Here is an 18,708-nt window from a genome sequence, read left to right as displayed (position 1 = left end):
AAGCTGTTGAATTCCAGATAGTTTCTGCTCTGGAAGATGAAGAACGGTACACTTTATTTTCTGAACTGAATTATTCAAAGGTTTTTAGGTGTGTTTTCTATTCTCAGGAAACAATAGTTGCTAAGTCTCTGTTTCCAAGAACAGGATTTTCCCCAAGTACCTTTTCCAGGTTCTTTGCAAATTCCATGAAAGCTTCTAGGTAGCCTTTTATTTCCTGATACCTCTGTTATTTTTATGGAGATATGCCAAATTTTGGAAACAAGAATTCTTTTTCTTTGCCCATTGCTCCTCTCCCCTGTGAATAATTTGTTATAACAAATGATATTGTGTTCACAGTCAGATGTCATCAACACGAGGTTTCCTGAAAGCACTTTAATCACTATTTCAACCATATCCAATTAGGAGGGGAAATGTGGATATACAATAGGTACATTGTATGTGTCTCAGATATCAACTCGTTACTGCTGGAACTACTCTAAATAAAATAATGCAGAGAGAGTTATCGATAAAATATCTAATTACCTTTCAAAATTGGCAAAAATATGCAAGATGAACAAGTCAAGCTTAATAAAATTGAAATATGCTGAATTTACTCTTCATCTATATTCCGAATAACAATTCTGATGTCTGATAAAAATGAAACTCTCAGTTAATTGGTTCCTCACACAGTACAATAAAATTAATGTTTAGGAGTTAAATGCCATGAACTTCCTCAGGGAAATTTGCTGATGTATCTCTGTTTTGTAGTCAGTCACATGTTCCATTGTTTAATGGAATATCATGTGGACCATCATACACAGTTTTTCTTGTGCTCAGTGTCCATGTTTCTGTCTTCTAAAGAAACTGAGTGCTAATTTCTGATTTAGCTGTGTCAGCTGACATACAGGTCATTGACAATCACCAAATCACAAGAAAAAAAAATATTGACATTGCTATGCTTTTATCAGAATGACAAAAATAGGAACCATGTGTTTTGAGGACCACATACTGTAGCTTCTTTATAAAGATGCTAGTCATCTTTGAGGGCTACTGTTTATGCCTTGGAAAAGAATGAGCATATGACTAAACCCTCATGTTTGCCCCAGGATAAGAGAAGAGTAATAGCATTGTGGATAGAACCAACAAGAAGGAGGAATTTTTGGTAACAACTTTGCCTTTTAGCATACGTGAGAATGTATCAGCTCTGTAAGGTTGCAAATGCAAGGGAAGGCATCAAGGCTGCAAAATACAACAACACATCTAAAGACTGTTTCTAAGGGAAAGAATTCAGTAGCCCCTGATCTCTGTGTGGCTTCTCAGAATAATGCTAATAAAAACAAAACAGACAAGCAAAACAATGGGGTCCTGTTAAAACAGGCTGATAGTTTTAGCTCAGTTTCTAGGCCATGGTGTTATGGTGTTATGGCATTGTTGTGCATAGCTGGGCAAGCAAATAAAGGTAGTGATTTTTAAATTCATGAGCACACATGAGTTTCTGTAGAAATGCATTATCTTTCCTTGGAACGTGGAACTTTTGAATTACTATAAACAGGTGTATAAAAAATTTAAAATGGGTATTCTGGAAATCACAGAATTATTCTGGTTGAAAGGAATCTCATAAGGCTTGTAGTCCAACCTCTTCCTCCAAGCAAGGTCATCTAGGAAATAGATTACTCAGGGCTTTATTCGGTTAAGACTTGCAAGCCATCAAGTACAGAGAATGCACAATCCTGTGTTGACAGCTTTTTTTAACATCTGACTACCCTCATGGGGGAATTCTGATCCTCTCTTGATTCACTTTATAGCTATTGGTTCTTGTCCTCCAACCAAACACTGCCACAAGTAGCCTAGCACTTTGTTGATCCACTCCTCATAGGAATTGAGAGGCTGCATTAGGTCCCTCCAAAGCCATCCCTTCACTATACTGAGTTTCTCTAAAATACTAAAACAGACTAGTGTTTTGGTTAATGCTGTCCAGAACTATCCTCAAAGAAAATCAAGGAAACAGTTTGGATGTCCTTTTGAAAGCCAGGTGGTGTCTTCTTCATACTCTTTTTCTTATTTATCTAAATCCCTAATGCCTAGAGGTAGAGTCATGGCACACTGCTCATATCTTTCACAGCTTCCTATTATTGTTACTACATGTCCACCATCACACCAAAAAAACTGAAAGGAAAATGATTCTCAGGTTGAGGATGAATGAGTGGTGAGAAGAGGTGCCGTGGCTTACCTGTCAGTTAGACATCAGCTGTGATTATTTATTATAAATCCACTGAAGTGATAAATTGAGTGTAAAATAATTGTGGCTTTTTCTAGAACTTGTCAAAAATGGGTGAAAATAATATAGGACTCCATTCAGTAGAATCCAAGGAAATATTTATTCTGGTATTTTTCATGGAATTTAGTTTAGCATACTGGTTTTGGAAATTATAATTTAAGAATTTGGTTTCGTTTCCTACTCCTTATATTCTTTGCTCTGTTTCTCTTTTCTTCTTCCATGACCTCCAACTTTTTTCATTTGCTTTCCCTGAAAGACAGGTAGGAGGAAAACAATGAGATTTTAAAAATCATGGGAAATAAACACCCTACTTCTCTTCTAGTATCCTTTCTTTAAGGCGAGAAAATTTCAGGAAAAAAAGAATTGGAGTGTTCTATTGTTTCATGTAATCAGGTTCAACTTAAAAATCCTGTCAAAACATTATCATTTAACATTAGCATGTAGCTTGATTTATATAGCAAGTAAGACAATTGTGCCTGCTCTGAAGAGCTTGCAGCCTGTCAGGAGACAAGACAAGACACTAGGGGGGATTACACCATGAAGGAGAATAAATGAGATGAGTGACAGAGAAAGGAGTACAAAAAAACATCTTAGGAGTTTGGGTGAATGGTGCAACACGCGTAATGTTAGCTCCTGTGCTTCATTTTTTTAAAAGTATTAAATAAAGCCTAAATGTTTTTTAACTTATTAAATGCCTTTGATAAAGTTTTGAAAAACATATAAATGGTTTAAGAGGCACTGTTGTATTTCCACAAGTACAGCATCATTTAATATCCATTTACTGAGTAGCTAGTCAGTTGAAAATCAAGTTCCTAAACACAGGGCTGTTATTTTGTGTTTTGGGACAGGATGTCCACTTGGCTCTGTACCACAACTTACTTTCGCAGAAAAGTGTTTGCAGTGGAGTATCATAGGAGAGTTCATAGAAAGAGTGGTTTGAAAGAATGTACTTCATGAAAAATCCTCTTGTAAGCAAGATCTTGGAAGATTATTTTGGGCAAGGATGAAGGTGTGATTTGAAATCGAAAGAAGTTGCAGTGCATAAATTATCAGGAGAGAGGTTCCGGGTATGTTTGTGGAAGACGGACCAGAAGAAGGATAGAGAAGTAAAGTATTGGCACAGAATTGAGGGTTCAGCCTTGTGTTCTTTCTTCCCTGAGCCACTGGTGTTCTCCTTTGCTCACAGTGTGCACCAACACCTCTAATACACTCCATCAGCTCCCCCATATCCCCTTGTGCTGGTTCAGAGATAAACCAGCAGGAGAAATGAACCCAGCACAAAAGAGATTATAAGTCAGAGTTACAATTTACTAAAAATATTACAATGAATGCAGTGATACAAAGAGAAATTGGTTTTGCCCCACAAAACCCAGAAGTATAAACCAGCACCCTGAGGCACAAACAGAATGGTGTGTGTTAGTCCCTGTGCTAAGACACACACACCACCCTCCCACCCTCCCCGGTGGTTCCCCTGAGTCCAAAGTAAAAGGAAGGGAAAAACCTGTTGGTGCAGATGGCGCTCGCAGTCCTGTCAAGGTTCTGGTCCTCCTCTGGATCCGACAAGAGGTCCCAGGAGTCTCCAATCCCAAAATTATATATCCTCATGTTCAGGTGGAGCTGCCCAGTACCTCCCCCAGGGTGGGGAGTTCCACAGTGGGTGATCTAACTGTGAGTCATGGGGTATTTTTGGAATTGTTGATGGCCCATTAGCAGACATGACCCCTCAGGTTGGGTGTGAACATGCTAAGGACTCCTCAGAGGGGAGTTATCACAGCTCTTATTTCACAGGCTTCTTTAACACGTAGCTTACATCCTGAGGGGTCAGGTGTGCCCTGGGCAGCTGGTGCAAATGGTCCATTTTTAACAATTCATGAGACATTACATACAGGGTGGAGAAGACAGTGATAAACTGGTCCCAGCTGCTGAACTAGGACACCCCTTCACTTCTTTAGGTGCTGCAATACCTTCTTTCTATGCTCTTTTCATGTAGTCAGTCTTGAATAATTCTATTCTTCAAAGTGATGTCACTGAGTGGCTGGGAAATTATTACAGATTAGAGAATAATACATCAGCTAATGAAATAATTTTTACCTTGCTCTCACAATAAAAATTCCAGCCTTTGATCTGTTCCAGATTTTACCATATAGTGTACTAAAGAAAAACAACAGCAACAAAACTGCTCTCTGATGCTTTGTTTATAAGAAAAGTTCACACACAACAAGAGGCAGTTTGGAACATGAAAGAACTGCACAAAATGTTTCTTTGGTAGCTGAGAGATGCAGGGAGGAACACTCCCGCCTGCATGCCTTAGTAGGATAATAGTGAATTTAGTAAATGGAAATGTAATGTAGTTTTTTGAGAATTTATTGGTGTTTTAAGTTGTGCAAACTTGTGACTGGCTTGGGAAAATCTATTTCTAAAAACTGTATATCTCGTCTCACATTCCTGAAATGTTTCTAGAGCTTGGGAAAAAAATGCAACCACTCTTTACATCTAAAAATAAGATATTTACTGAAGATGTAGTAAAATAGTTAAGACATGAATTTCCCAGACTTCAGAATTAGCTAAAACCGCTCATTCAAAAACTTCACTCTAATATGGGAATAAATTTAAGGATAATAGAGAGATGTGTACTAGAGTAACAGCAAACAATTCATCAGCTAAGACCTGAGACCTTTGTTAGTATTTTGAGGGGTGGCAGTTATTCCTGTGTTGTGTGATGTGAATATGTAAGTGCTTGGCATTATCATGGACAGGGGCCTGAAACCTTTCCTGGGAAGGGCACTGTCTGATGAGTTATCTCTGAGTTCTAATCTTGGCTCTTCCACTGGCCTGTTGAGTGGCCCAGGTCACAGCATGACATTTGAACATATTCCTTGCTCTTTTGTGTTCTGTCTCCTATGCTAAACCAAAAGATAGCAGAGAGTATTACCAAACTATGACAGTGCAAAGATTCGTGATAGGGTGCAGAAGCCTTTCAGGTTTGTTTGCTGGTTTTGTTAGTTAAAATTATTTGGTAGCAGGAGAAAAATGTAAACCCTTTAAAGAGTGAGCTAATAAAAAACTAGTCCAGTCGACAGGCAAGCCTAGCTCTGCACAGCTATAATCTGGTTTTAGGATGAATCTGAGTTCTTTAGACTTCTGAAAAACTACATTGGCATGTATTGGTGTCGTAGTTGCTTTCTAGCAGAAGTCCCAGAGGCATTGCCTGCACTTTCAAAGCAAGTGTTTGAGACTGTGCACGTGGCCTTGAGATATGCTTGTGGCCACAGGGACTTCAGCATGTTCTTCTGTCAGAAGCATCTCCTTGCTATTTCTACCTAATGAATGGTAAAGGGTAGGAATTGCCACAATAGATGAGCATAAGAGAGTCTGCCTGGCTGTTTAGGAAGGTCAGAATAGTGGGATTTATGAATTACCTCAAAGGGGTGAGGCTTACACATGTGTATGGAGAGAAGAGGAATATGGGACTGCGCATGGAGGCTGTCTTTAATATGTATATTCGAATGCAAATAAAACTAGAAATTTTAATGGGCTGTAAGAATCAGTATCCCAGGGAGAAACTTTTCCCTCTTCCTGTTTTTTTTTGTTTGTTTTGTTGGGGTTTTTTTCAGTTCAGAAACTAAAAACGTTTTCTTCTTTCATGGTGGGTTTTTGATCAAAATGTCTCTTTCTAGAGAGGAGACTTTCAGAATCGTGCTGAGATTAGCCTTTGGGCTACTGGTGGTTTGGAAGCAGCTAAACACCATTGCCCCTGACTCTTCTGACCACCATCTCTTTTTTCTGTCTTCACACATTTAAGGCTCACTGCTTGAGTCACAAGATAGCCCTCTAGAAAATTTCAAGTTGGAGAAATTCAATCCATGATATGACAGGGAAAATGGGGGCCTCATTTAAAAATTGGAAAATGTAAAACAATGGCATCCTCTGGGGAAAAGAACCCAATCAAACAAGTCAGGAAATCTGTTGCCCATTGACAAATATAAATGGAGAGGTTGTGGCCTGGTTCTGGTGTGAAGACACTTGTGAATGGGGATGCCTGGGCGGACCTTTGGGTTCCCATTGCTTGGCTGGTAGGCCTTGAAAGACTGTGAGGCTTCAATCAGCAGAGCATTTGTTAAGATGCTTTTTAAATATAAGCATGCATACTTAAATGAAGTTAAATTTCTGTTAAGATGCTTTGGCAGCCCAGTTTTTTGCTGGCCCTTCATTTCTAGAAGTTGTGGTATTTAATTCTTAACAGAATCAAAATGCTTGAATGAAAAGATCTCTGTAAAGAAGGTTGCATTATAAAAGGAAAAAATAAACATTATCAGTTTTCCTGAATGTGTGTGCGCCAACACAGCTTATTTCTAACATTTAAAAAACATTAGATAAATTTCATTCCCTTTGTTTTCTGTTTCCTGTAACTAAGGCTTGATAACATTATAAACTTTAATTCACTAATAACTAATAATGCTTGTACAGAACACCCTACATTGCCTTCTTAATTGTCTTTTTTTTTCCCCTCAGAGTTCATTCAAAAAAGCACAATAAAGGGGAAAATAGAGGGAAACTTTTAATCTACCTCTCTAGTAAAATGTACAGGAACATTTAGGTAGATTTTCCTGATAAAGCGTTCTGCTCTTTCCATACTCGCATTTCAACTGGCTGTTTTAATGCTACAGAAATCACGCATGTCACCAGAGCACAGGGACATACAGAAACGCTCTGGTGAGCCGTATTTCAGTGGAAAGTGCTTACACATTTGTTCATTGGAGAAGCAATATAATGTGTGTAACTTTTTTTACCAGTTTTCGTAATAGATTTGTGCATGGGGTAGTATGAAGTTTATTTTAACAAATCATATATGTAAGGAGTGACCAAAAGTGAGCACTCCAGAACATTAACAGAGAGCGGTCTCCATCTCAATTTTTGTCATCTCAGGTAATTTTCCTTTACAAATTACTGCAATTTATCTTAAAACCGTTACCAGGCCTCTCTATCTCATTCAGCACAATGCAGTTCTTCCTAAGACTGAAATAGTTCTCCTTCAGGAGCAGAATTGAATCCCAAGTCATGAAGTGGAGTAGGGAAGGGATTTCGGAGGCTTGTATCTGATTTCCTTACCTTCATGTGCTTTTTCCTGTTGTAGGATCAAACCCTGACACTGAAGTGAGATTTTTTCTCAGCTAAAAGAAAGCAGAGTAGTCAATTGAGTGCCATTTCTGCTCTGCCTGAGGCTCAGTTTACTAACAGCGAATGGAGTTTGGTTAACTTCATATTCTGGACAAGCTTGTAAATTTGTCCCCTTCTAATGCTGTGATCTTATCAAGGTTGTACTGTTTTCCTTTTCTTCTCCTCCACCCCTATCTTCTTTCTTTCCTTTTTTTGAAGTGCAGCCTTCTGATCAATGTGCACTTTTTTTTTTCCATTTCCCTAAATACATCATGAAAAAGGATGAGGTTTCCGCCTTAATTGCTTGTGCCTTTTATTCACATTCCTCGCTCAGCCAGAATTGTGAAAAGAGTGTTAGTAAAAGGCTGCACAATAGAGCTTTTCATTAGGCCTCAACAAGGCACACAAAAGAAGGCTTTTGGAAAGAGTGAATGCAGGACTTTAATTTGCAGGTGGAGAGCAGATAAAAGGTGCTGACGCCTCTATTATTCTCTTACTTAGGTGACCCCTACCCCGTTCAGCTGATCCCAACTACCATGGCAGCTGCTGCCGCAGCAACACCGGGCTTAGGTCCACTCCAACTGCAGGTAAGTCCCAGCACAATGCAGAAGAGGCAAAGGTTAAGTAAATATGAAAACCAGTTTTCTCTTCCATTGCAACACAATGCAATTAACTGGGGTTTGGGACTGTTCTCGTAAAATTTGCGTCTGAAGCAAAAGAGTCGTCAAATGATACACATTTTCCTTTTACCTTGCAGGAACTTCTTGTTACCTTTTTTGTGTCTTTATTGTCCATTTCACTACTTTTAGGTTTGTACTTTGAATTTCTGCATAGAGGCATGTTTGCTTCTCTTACTGTTGTGGTTTAACCCCAACCAGCAACTAAGTACCACACCGCCACTCGCTCACTCCACCCCTCCAAAAAGTGGAGTGGGGAGGAGAATCGGGGGGGAAAAAAGGTTAAAACCTGTATGTTGAGATAAGAATATTTTAATAATTGAAATAAAGCAATAATACAATAACAGAAATAAATAAATGCAATAGTAACAGTGATGATAATAACAAAAATAATAATAAATGTAATGAAAAGGAGAGAGGAATAAAATACAAGAAAAACAAGTGATGCGCAGGTACAACTGCTCTCCATCTGCTGATTGATGCCCTGCCTGTCCCTGAGCAGCCATCAGCCCCTCCTGGATAACTCCCCCCAGTTTATATACTGACCATGACATTCTCTGATATGGAATATTCCTTTGTCCAGTTTGGGTCAACTGTCCTGGCCCTGATGCCTACCAGAATTTTGTACAGCTTCTCACTGGCAGAGCATGGGAAACTGAGGAATACATGATTTAGGGTAAGCAGTACTTAGCAACAACCAAAGCATCAATGTGTTATCAACATTATTCTCATCCTAAATCCAAAACAGCTACTAAGAAGAAACCCAACTCCATCCTAGCTGAAACCAGGACACTTTTCCATGAGATTGTTCTGATGCAGGCTGTAAAGGCTGACTAGGTGTAAACCACCAAAAGGAAATGGATTGCCAGGCAGAAAAGCTCTGTCCTGACAAGCACTTTTAAACTGCTTAAAAGTCGTTAACATGATTATGTCCTTTTAGGCCGTAAGCTCTTCAAAGCAGTGACTGGCCCCTCCTACAGTGTTTTATGGTGGTACCCAAGCATTTTAGGCACTGCTGTAGTGCAGATATTTAGTGATTATCCTAATTTAACATAGACAATTAGAAAACAGGTGGAAAGATACTAAAGAATTTTTTTTTCAGCTACGTTACAGAGTTGGCCTGGTAGCCAGATGTATCTGATTTTCAAACTGCAGATACAGTTTTACATTTTGAAGGTGTTAGGGTGTCCATGGTTTCTGATCATAGTAGTGCAGATGTTCCTCAGGTGGTACTGATCAGCCACACAGCCTTTCTCAAGTCCTTGGAATTAAGCAATTGTGATGTCCATTGCTGCAGTTTGAATTTTGGTACCTGCCAAGTATACTTTGCTGGTAGGATGAAGCTGAGTGAAATTTGGGACTAAAAGGACATCATCTCTAATTCTTCAAAATCTGTATTGACACTCTTTTCTAGAAACAAACAAAAAATCCCATTCTCTCCATGCAAATGCATCTCCCCCACTCGTCATTATTTGCCAAGTCACATGGAAACAGCAGAGCTTTATACCTGCTTGTAAAGGCTCAGTGTTTATAACCAGTATGTGTGAAATGCATTTTCAAACTCTGTTTGGCCCACATCAGTATGAAGTAGACATCAGATATTTCAGTTGTTTGGCCAGCGTGTGAGAGCGTGGGATATAGTTCTGGGGAGGATCTTTTTTTTTTCATTTTATTTTAACACAGCCAGCGGAAGTGAGCTGAGTTTCACAGAAATAGCTGCCAGTGTGTAAGCTGACACATTCCATGCACCACAGAGGTTAATACATTCATTCCTATTGTGCCTTTGTATGAAAAGATACACTGTCTGTGTGTTAGTTTCTGATTCTGTGAGTTACAAATACTGTAGGCGGCTTAAGAATCATGGGAGCCATAAAAGTCATCCCTCTGAAATGAATTTTGAGGAGTAATGTCAGTATTGCTAAAGTGCTTATAATAGCCAAACACACATGACCAGACATATGGGAGAAAGAGGGGGAAAGAAGGAAAAACAAACATGGAGCTAGCTAGCAGTGAGAAGACAGAGGTCTGAGTCTAATTCTTATTTCTCATTCAAGATAGTCCTAAAATAATCCATCAGTGCTCCAGTAAATTGGAAGAATGGTTTACTTTCATTTCAGGACAATCTTTGGACTGTATGCATGCTGTGGGCTGAAGTATTCTGATTAAAATAGAGTTTATTGTAATGTCAGGTTTTTTGTTAAAAGGTGGGGTTTGTACAAATGTGACTGACTTCATAAATATCTTAGGATGAGTTTTGGTTGTATACAACTGTTATCTTAGTGAAGACAAAGCCAAGGAATTTTTCTTGTTTGTTTGTGTAGTGATAAACACTTCTTTGTTATTTCATTAGAGAATTTTAAGTTGGGTCATATCTTTAGTAGTGTACTGTGAGATCAACAGGAAGTACTTTTTTATCCCTAGTTGTCAAAATTGAGTTTTCTTTTTGTAGATGAAATGCACACCGTATTTATAGAAGAACAGCTAACACCTGATTGTTTTCCTGTGGCAAAGAAACTCCTTGTCAGTGAAAATGCAGTCTCTCAGTTTGAAGTCCCCTGTTGATTCCCAGTGACTGGTTTGTAATCTGAAGCCCTCCCTTTCTCTCCCTGCCCTTGAGTCCCCACTGGGATATACAGATTCTGTCATCCGATATCGGCCACAATTAGCCATATGTGATTGCCTTTATTTTCAGTATCCACAGAGAGACTAATGACTCAATGAGAATGGAAACTAAAACTTGCATTGTTAGGTGTTGCAAAAGGAGTAGATGGAGGGGGCCATGTTGGAGAAGCTGGAACTAACATGATGCAAGCTTGAACCTGTCCTCTGATAAAGTGCTGTCTATCAGCCCTGCATATTCACTCATTCCCACAATTAATGACATAAATGCCATTTGTGGGGGGAAAAAAAGTTTTTAGCTTTCTTCTGTTGATGAGAAGACTCAATCCTGAATGTTGTGTGAAGTGTCATTTTAAAAGGTGTCATTGCAGTTAAATCCCTCTTGGTCAGCATCTTGAGTTTATGTTAGTTTTTTCCCCCATTAATATCATATGGTCTTGTTCTTCAGGAGTAAGGCCGCGTGGTGATTCTGTTTCAAGTGTACAAGAACAAACTGAACACAGCCTTGGCACTGTGTTCTACTGAATAAGGCTAATGAGTCAAAAGTACTGCTATATGCTTTATATGAACATGAGCTTTTCCTATATGGTTCAGAAGATAAGAGAATTAAATTCTTCAGTCTTGAAGATCAACATTCCAAACTGTAAGCATAGATATCATGTAACAAGTTTTACAAAACCTAAACTGAAGTGATTATTCTAACACTGATCATCTTGGGCATAGCTAATATGAAATAGATATTTCCAGAAGTCTGAGAAAATTCAGTATAAACTTATACCTGATAATTTCTTTACTGATTAAAAAATATGTCATGAGTGCTTTCTGAGCATTAGGAAACAAAGGACCCGATTGCATCATCTGAAAACTGAGAGGAATCTGCACCATCGGGAGTGCAAATGGTTCAGATTTCCCAGATTGCTTGTTTGATAACCAGATAGTGACAACAACTGATTAATTGACAGTAATACAAATGCTGTATATACCCACAACTACACTGAAAGATAGTGCTGGATGTGTAATCTTACTTATATGGACATTTTGTGTCCCGTCAAAAAAGTAAAGCAGTGTGATGTAATACAGATTTCCTGCAAACATCTGCTCTTGGGGAAAAAAACCAACAACAACAAAAAGTTTTGAGTGCAGAGCTTTTCCAAAGAAAAAAATTTCTTCTGTCTTCATCTTAGTGTGAAACAGGACATCATAATTATTTTGGTTGTGTTTAACATTATGACCAAACCTGTCACTGTATGAATCAAGAGAACTTCATGCCAGTGTCCTAGTTTGAAAGCATTTTAGCTGGGTCTCAGTTCTGCACACCAGTCATTAGAAGAGTCTTGGTTTATTCTCTTTGGCTATTTGTATAAAGATGACAAGTAAATTTAGACCCTAAACATATCTGGAAAAATAGTTTGGCCAAGTTTTTTAGTCTCCACTTTCTTTGTTAAGTACTTGGGTCAATTTATTTGTTCTTACAACAAAGCTGTTCTCTTAGTTTCGTGGGAATATTCATACCAAGGACTGAATTTCAGTAGAGTTTAGCATGCATACTCTGGACCACATTTTTGGAAGAATTTGGGCCACAGGCAGGCACTGACATAAGCAGCTATATTTTGAGAAAAATTAAACCCATTTGGGATTTGAGGGGTTCTCAAGGTTGTTCATCTTGCTGGTGCGTAGGTGTTTGACTCATTAAAAATTTTCCTTTGGAAAACCTTGCTTCTAGATTTCTTAAGGGTCACATAATCATTTATGGTCTCCATTATTTGTTTTGTTTGAAGGAAATTAAAAGGACAGAGCTGTTTAACAAGTATACAGTGACTGATCAGAAGGCAGACTGTTCCACTGGTCATATGAGTATTACATGAAACATGTGTTGCTCATGAAACAAAGCACCTGTTCAGTCAGATACCTTTTTTTTTCCCTTACACACCAGCTTCCTTTTGGCGTCTGCATCATTGAAGGAAAGCTGCATCTCTCTACTTGCCAGTTCTAGTTATTTCTCTGAAGTATCTCCTTAAGTTTTATTTGAAGTGTAGCTGATGGCAGAACTTCCCCTTCCTTTAAAAGAGATGTCATGATATTTCCATGCTGTAATTGTGAAGCACATTTAATTACTGGGGGGGTTTGCATATCTCTTAACTGATTTCTTGCTATAATCTATAGACAAAACCAGTTTTGACCATATTTAGTAGTTCGTCTTCCAGAGTTACAACACCTCAAATCTGTGAAAGAAGACCCTGAAAAAATTGTATGAACACTGTAGTGATGCATCTGAATACTGAAAACTTTATTCTTTCCTTGTATCAGGGAGTTAGCTTGGTAGGGTTGGAAAGACATAGCAATTATTTCTGATTGAGAAGAAAAGTCTGATGCCCCATTACTGTCTCTACAGAATGTGACCAAGAGATGGCAATACTTTATCCATTATTCATTTACTCTGCAATCTGCATTCATGACCTCTTTGCTTACAAGAAGGTAAACTGTTTCTTAGCAGTGCAAGATTATTCTATTTGCTGGACAGTATCTTCCTTTAAATGCTACCTAAGCTGGCTTTTCAATTGTGAGAGTCAGTATCCTTTCACTGTTTGCTTTTCTCCTTTACCTGTTCTCATTAATTGGACTCTGACTTAATTTGTAGGGAATGAATCATAAGTGCACAGTTTAATTACAATATTATAATGCTCATGCAATCCACTTAAGCATAAAAAAGGTAGAATTAGTTTTTCACTGCGAGCCCACACATCTGGGAAAAACCCCCAACTAAGTGCATGAAAAGTGACATTTCTCATTAGCATAACCAAAAGATGGCAGTTGTCCATCTGCCATTAGCTCAGTATATCACTGCACTGTTTCTGATGGCCATCACAAATCATGATAATAATAGGAGTAGTAAAGCAACATAATACGTATACATTTTTGTTGGATGCCCTTTGAAACAGTTGTTAAAATTGCTGCCTTATGCAGATTCTATATTCCCTACTTCTGTTTGCCACTTCCTTCTGGCTTTGTAAGGGAATGTGTTCGCCACTAGATATCCACCACCTGTTCTGCAAATGGGTAGCCAAGATGGCCATTTTGAAAGAGATTAGGTCCTTCAGCTATAAAAATGTGGGGCCCAGTACTCTTCCTGGAAATGAAGCTATGACTGTCTAAACAGGGTGAAGGTCACTATGTGGATATGAGTTGTGGGCAAATTGTTTTCCAAAATTTGAACTTTAGAAGATTTCTTACTTTTTACATGAAGTCCTTAGTGACAATTTCATTATATTCATTAAACTACATAAGTAAGGTGTGAGATCAGAGGCTACTGATTGCCAGGGGAGTTTTTGAGCAATCCCTGTGTTTCTAAATGAAAAAAGTTCCCCTCAGTTAACTCGAAAGCAAGCTTTGCAACACCAGGATGCAACTAGTCCTCGCTTTCCGGATACCTGCTGAGATTTGGAGATTGTGATAGATTGTGTAAAAGCATGAAGCACAGAACATATCAACTGAAATAAATCTTGTTCATGGTGGGTAAATGTGCTTTGTAGTTGGTGTCTAAATAGCCCATACTTGGCTTTGATGTAATCTTACGAAATGTATGTGTATACAAAATATGGGTAAACTCAATATATTCTATCAAAATAGATTTGAATGAAAAGCTTGATCACATCATTTTATCAGAATCCAATCAATTTACAAGAGACAGTCATTACAGAAGACTACATATAAATGTTTTGTATTTTATTGAGCACTGTGAGTGTCTGAGCATATGCACAGTGGACATTTACAGGCAGTGAATACACATGATAAAACAATATCATGACTACTCTGTGGGTTGTCAGATTATAACTCCTTCCATAGCCCTCCAGGGGAAAGAATTAGCAGTGGTAGCATATTCATTTTATCTAGATTAACAGTCCCTTCTGCGTAACTCAGATTCCATCCATATCTATGAAAAATGAAAAAAGACTGAAAAATGACCAGCCTCTCTGCCTTCCAGTTGTAACTCAGGCCTGTTGTTTGCTAGCAGACCTCTGTCTGCATGAATGAGTTTTCTCGTAGGTTAAAGAGACTGAATTCCCTCTTCCCCCTCCCTCCGACCCTGAGCCTGCAGGGCAGACAGACAGAAGCACACATATGATTAATACAGCACAGCTGCAGTAGTAACTCATTTGCATATGTATTAATAGAGGCAAAAACAACAATTCAATTACATACAGAGACATTCTGCATACTAAAAAACATGTGCAAATATCCAGGAAAAAGTGCAGCCAGCATTTTCTCCGACTTTCCTGAGCCCATATGGACTAACATCAGAGTCTAGCTGTTTTCAAGAAATCCCTTCAAGAAAAACCTGTTACAAGACGCTTATACAGCTATTACTCCTCCTTCCCTTACCCTCTGGGTTCCCATTGGCGTTTGACATTTGGACAGTGGAAGCAGCACATCTTTTCCATGTTATCTTTTACTTACCAGCCTTCATCTTCATATTCTTGTCTCTTTACATATAAACCCCAGCATGAGGAAACTTTGCCTCATCTTCCATATGCACACATTTATTCTATTTTTCTTTCACGTCATCACTTGTGTTATTTTCATTTTGCTTTGTCCTTCTGCAAGCTTTCTCTTCTTGACTTTTGTGAATTAGCAAAGGTGACTGTTTCTGTGCCTTTTTCTTGTAGTGATCCTTATATATCGGATCATAGTATAATCCAGTGATTTTCTGCTAGGGAACTGTTAATAATTTTAATGGATCTAAATGGCATGTCAGTGAAGTTAACCTGTTTATTAGGTAGACTTTTATATCATGTGTCTTTGTCTCTACTAGGAAGGTTGTTCTCAAATGGAAAAGATGAAAAGCCATGGGTATTAAGTAGTTTATACTACAGTTGATGTGGATCTTGATAACTGGTACGGAATCTGATTCTAGTAATAGAAACAGATGTTCTCTAAATCTCATAGGAATTTAATAGGCAGTAGTTTTGAGCATCTTTCAAAAGCAGGTTGAAATAATTCCAGCTTTGGAACTTACGCTACAGGAACACTTACTTAAGCTATAAACAGTTTCTTTATCTGTAAGTTATTCCTTATGTTAGTTTGTGTTACAACTGAAACACCACGTGTGTACTCAGTATGCTTTTCATATGGGCCATTCACACACTGTAATACACAACAAAATGTTAGAACATGATCCATACCAGTGCCCTCATTTTTGGAAAAGTGAGACATTAACACTGGCCTTCATGGACTAGATAGAGCTCTATTTCAACTTGAAAAGAGATAACAAGTCACTAAAAACTTTTGGAAACATGACAAAGACATTAAGATGCCCAACTGTCTTATTTGGGTGGCAACCCTCTGTGTTTTACACAGTCTGAATTACTGGCCATTTGTTTGAAACATCTCTGTGGTGTGAGCAGGGAAAAATAGGTCATGCAAGAAAGAGTGTGTAACTGTCTGGCAAGCATGCTTGTGAGGTCAGGTCATCCTTAATTTCTTTTCTCTTGCAAAAATGTTACACTTCTTTCTTTTTGGGGTTAGCCTGACAGACGGAAGCAGATTACTCCTTGATTATTTATAAGGCATTAATTTTAGATGAATATTGCTGAAGTAACTGACATCATAAGTAGTTTTAGCAGCCAGCAGAAGAGCCTGTTTGCAGATTGGAATATGACAGTCTTCACTTACACAACGTCCTGTCTAGGACAAGTCTGAAGGGTATGAAATAACACATGAAAAGCGGAGGCATATATGTCAGCTAAGACTTTGTTTATATTTTTGTGTGATATAACTGGGACTTTACATGGTTGGAATGGTGGTGGCGATGTTGTGAGTTCAACCAGCTGCAAGACAAAACCAGAGTCAAAATAGCCACAGTGGCAGCACCTGCCCACCAGTGTTCTAAACCAGGATGGGAAAAAACTATCTGAGAATTGTATTACACTGTCCCAAAGTAATTTCTGTTGAAAAAGAAGTAAACAGCAACCTTTGTATATATACCTTGAGATAACCAAAATGATTCTTCCTACCTTGTATTGGCAACAGGGAAGACCTGTAAAGTATTTGTGTTTCACAGAACACGCTGTTTCATGGCTTGCATTTGTTTGAAATTAATTCTCCCTGGAAAGGTCTGTATGAAAAATCTAGTAACAAAACAAAAAAAACCCTTTCTTTTCTTTTCCTACTTTGTGCCCTTTGCGCATTCCAGACACTGGGTTTTGAAAGAGTTGGCTTACACTACTGGTTTTCCTATTATGTTGTTTGCTCTTTTCAGAGGGATGTTGCTGAAAAGAAGATTATATAATCATGCAAATCAGATTGTATAATCCTGAGCAAACTGTCCAGCGGGGGGAGAGGATGGGAAACCACACCAAGTCAGGCTCGGCTGGCTGCTGGGCGACTCTCTGAAACCATAAACTGGGGGGTTACGGACCTCCTGTAAAACATTAAAGCTGCAGTCAGACCAGTGAGTTTTTCTGAATATTTTTGGAGTTTATTGTCTTTATGCTGAGTTCTGCCAATAGTGTATATTTACAGTGCCTCAGCAGAACATCGTGATAGGCAAATACTCAGGAAAACTGCAAATCACTGACATGCACACACTTCAGTGCTTGCTGAACAATGCTACAAATGACAACGGTGAGAAACACTGACTTACACAAACTCCTTACTGGCACATGCTTACTTCTTTAGGTCCACTTTAAATTACTACATTGTATGCATTCTAAAACTTAGCACAAGAAATTCTCCCTTGAAATCTTGCTTGCTTTCTTGTACCTAGGTCATATGACATGGTTTGCTGTTAGATGCAGATTGGTGTAATACATGAATGTGTAAGAATTTTGATTTATGTCTAATTTCTTACTACAGTCTTGTGTATGACCATTCTTTTTTCTCCAAAGTTTAGGCCATTTCCAACTGACAAAGCAGAATGGGATAGAAATAGTAACAGAATAGTAAATATGTACATAGGGAGCACATCACTGGCCTGTGATATGAATTGCTTATGGCAAGAACACTGAAAGCCATTAAAAGTTCTGTGCTCTTATTCTTAACCTGTCGTTTTTCAATCTGATTCCTTGGCAGGCTTAACTGTTAACTGTTACCAGCCAGGATATTTGAGCACCTTTTATGAATGAAGGCTAACACTAGGCACAGTTTGTAACTATGAAATACCTGTTTACTGTAGACTGTAGGTCTGAGCATTAGACAACAAACCGCTGAAGTCAGGATGCTTGTTCTATTTGTTTTCTTTCCAAAGTCATCAATTGAACTTGGCTCAGTACAGGATACCACAGTAGCTGGAGTTGTAGCTTTCAGAGTGTTAGTTATTCTGTTGTGCCTGGATAGCATAAGCCTATTCCTGAGGTTAAGTCAGTGTGCAATTATTTCCCCTAAACTTAGGCTCAGTTTTCTCAAATTCCTTTTCTCATTTTGGAGGTTCTGAATGGTTTTAGCTCCAGTGGATTTTGAAAAACCAATCTGAACAAGAAAATTTGGAGGCAACACTACCTCTAGGTTGGAGGTCCCCAAGACTAGCTTTTAAATTTTGTAACCTGCATGAGCTCTGATGGTTTCTAAAGTTTGAATCTAATTCCTAGATTGGCTTCTAAATATCCCATTCGCTTTGCATAACTGCCTTACTTGTTTGTCATTTTTATCAGTGGTCTGATTTTATACCTTTCCACTCACTGGATAGCTAAGGAGAAAAGTGTTGCAGACTTCTGGGTTTACCTTCCTTAACCCCTTAGCCGAAGAGACTGGTCACATCACAGATAACTTACCCGACTGGAAATATGCTGCAAATTTGTTAAGTCATCTATCTCAGAGGTTGACAAACTTTGGTATTACAGAGAGCAAGGCTGTCAACAGGCTACTGTGTGAATTGTCTTTCCCTAATGGACAAAAATACAAATCAAACTAAAAAGCAGAGTAGATGAAAGAAAAACAGTTTTAAAATACACCATATGTTTTTAACCTTTGAAATCAGTATCCTGTGATTATCAATACAGAGCA

The 18,708-nt window shown here is 38.4% G+C and overlaps 1 protein-coding gene across 10 annotated transcripts in view; it reads left to right on the top strand.

The window, feature by feature from the left end:
• The window catches only part of SOX5 (SRY-box transcription factor 5), a 296,501-nt gene that overhangs the window by 197,339 nt on the left and 80,454 nt on the right, over positions 1-18,708 (top strand). For all 10 annotated transcript variants that reach the window (XM_071551297.1, XM_071551303.1, XM_071551302.1 and 7 more), the window contains one exon: positions 7,916-8,001. In XM_071551297.1, coding sequence (XP_071407398.1) covers positions 7,916-8,001 — 86 coding nt within the window. The remainder of the gene's footprint in view (positions 1-7,915; positions 8,002-18,708) is intronic.

This window comes from Pithys albifrons, chromosome 3 (assembly GCF_047495875.1).
Source record: "Pithys albifrons albifrons isolate INPA30051 chromosome 3, PitAlb_v1, whole genome shotgun sequence".
Lineage (NCBI taxonomy): Eukaryota > Metazoa > Chordata > Aves > Passeriformes > Thamnophilidae > Pithys > Pithys albifrons.
Note: the sequence above shows the minus strand (reverse complement) of the source record. Positions and strands in the feature narration are given on the sequence as shown.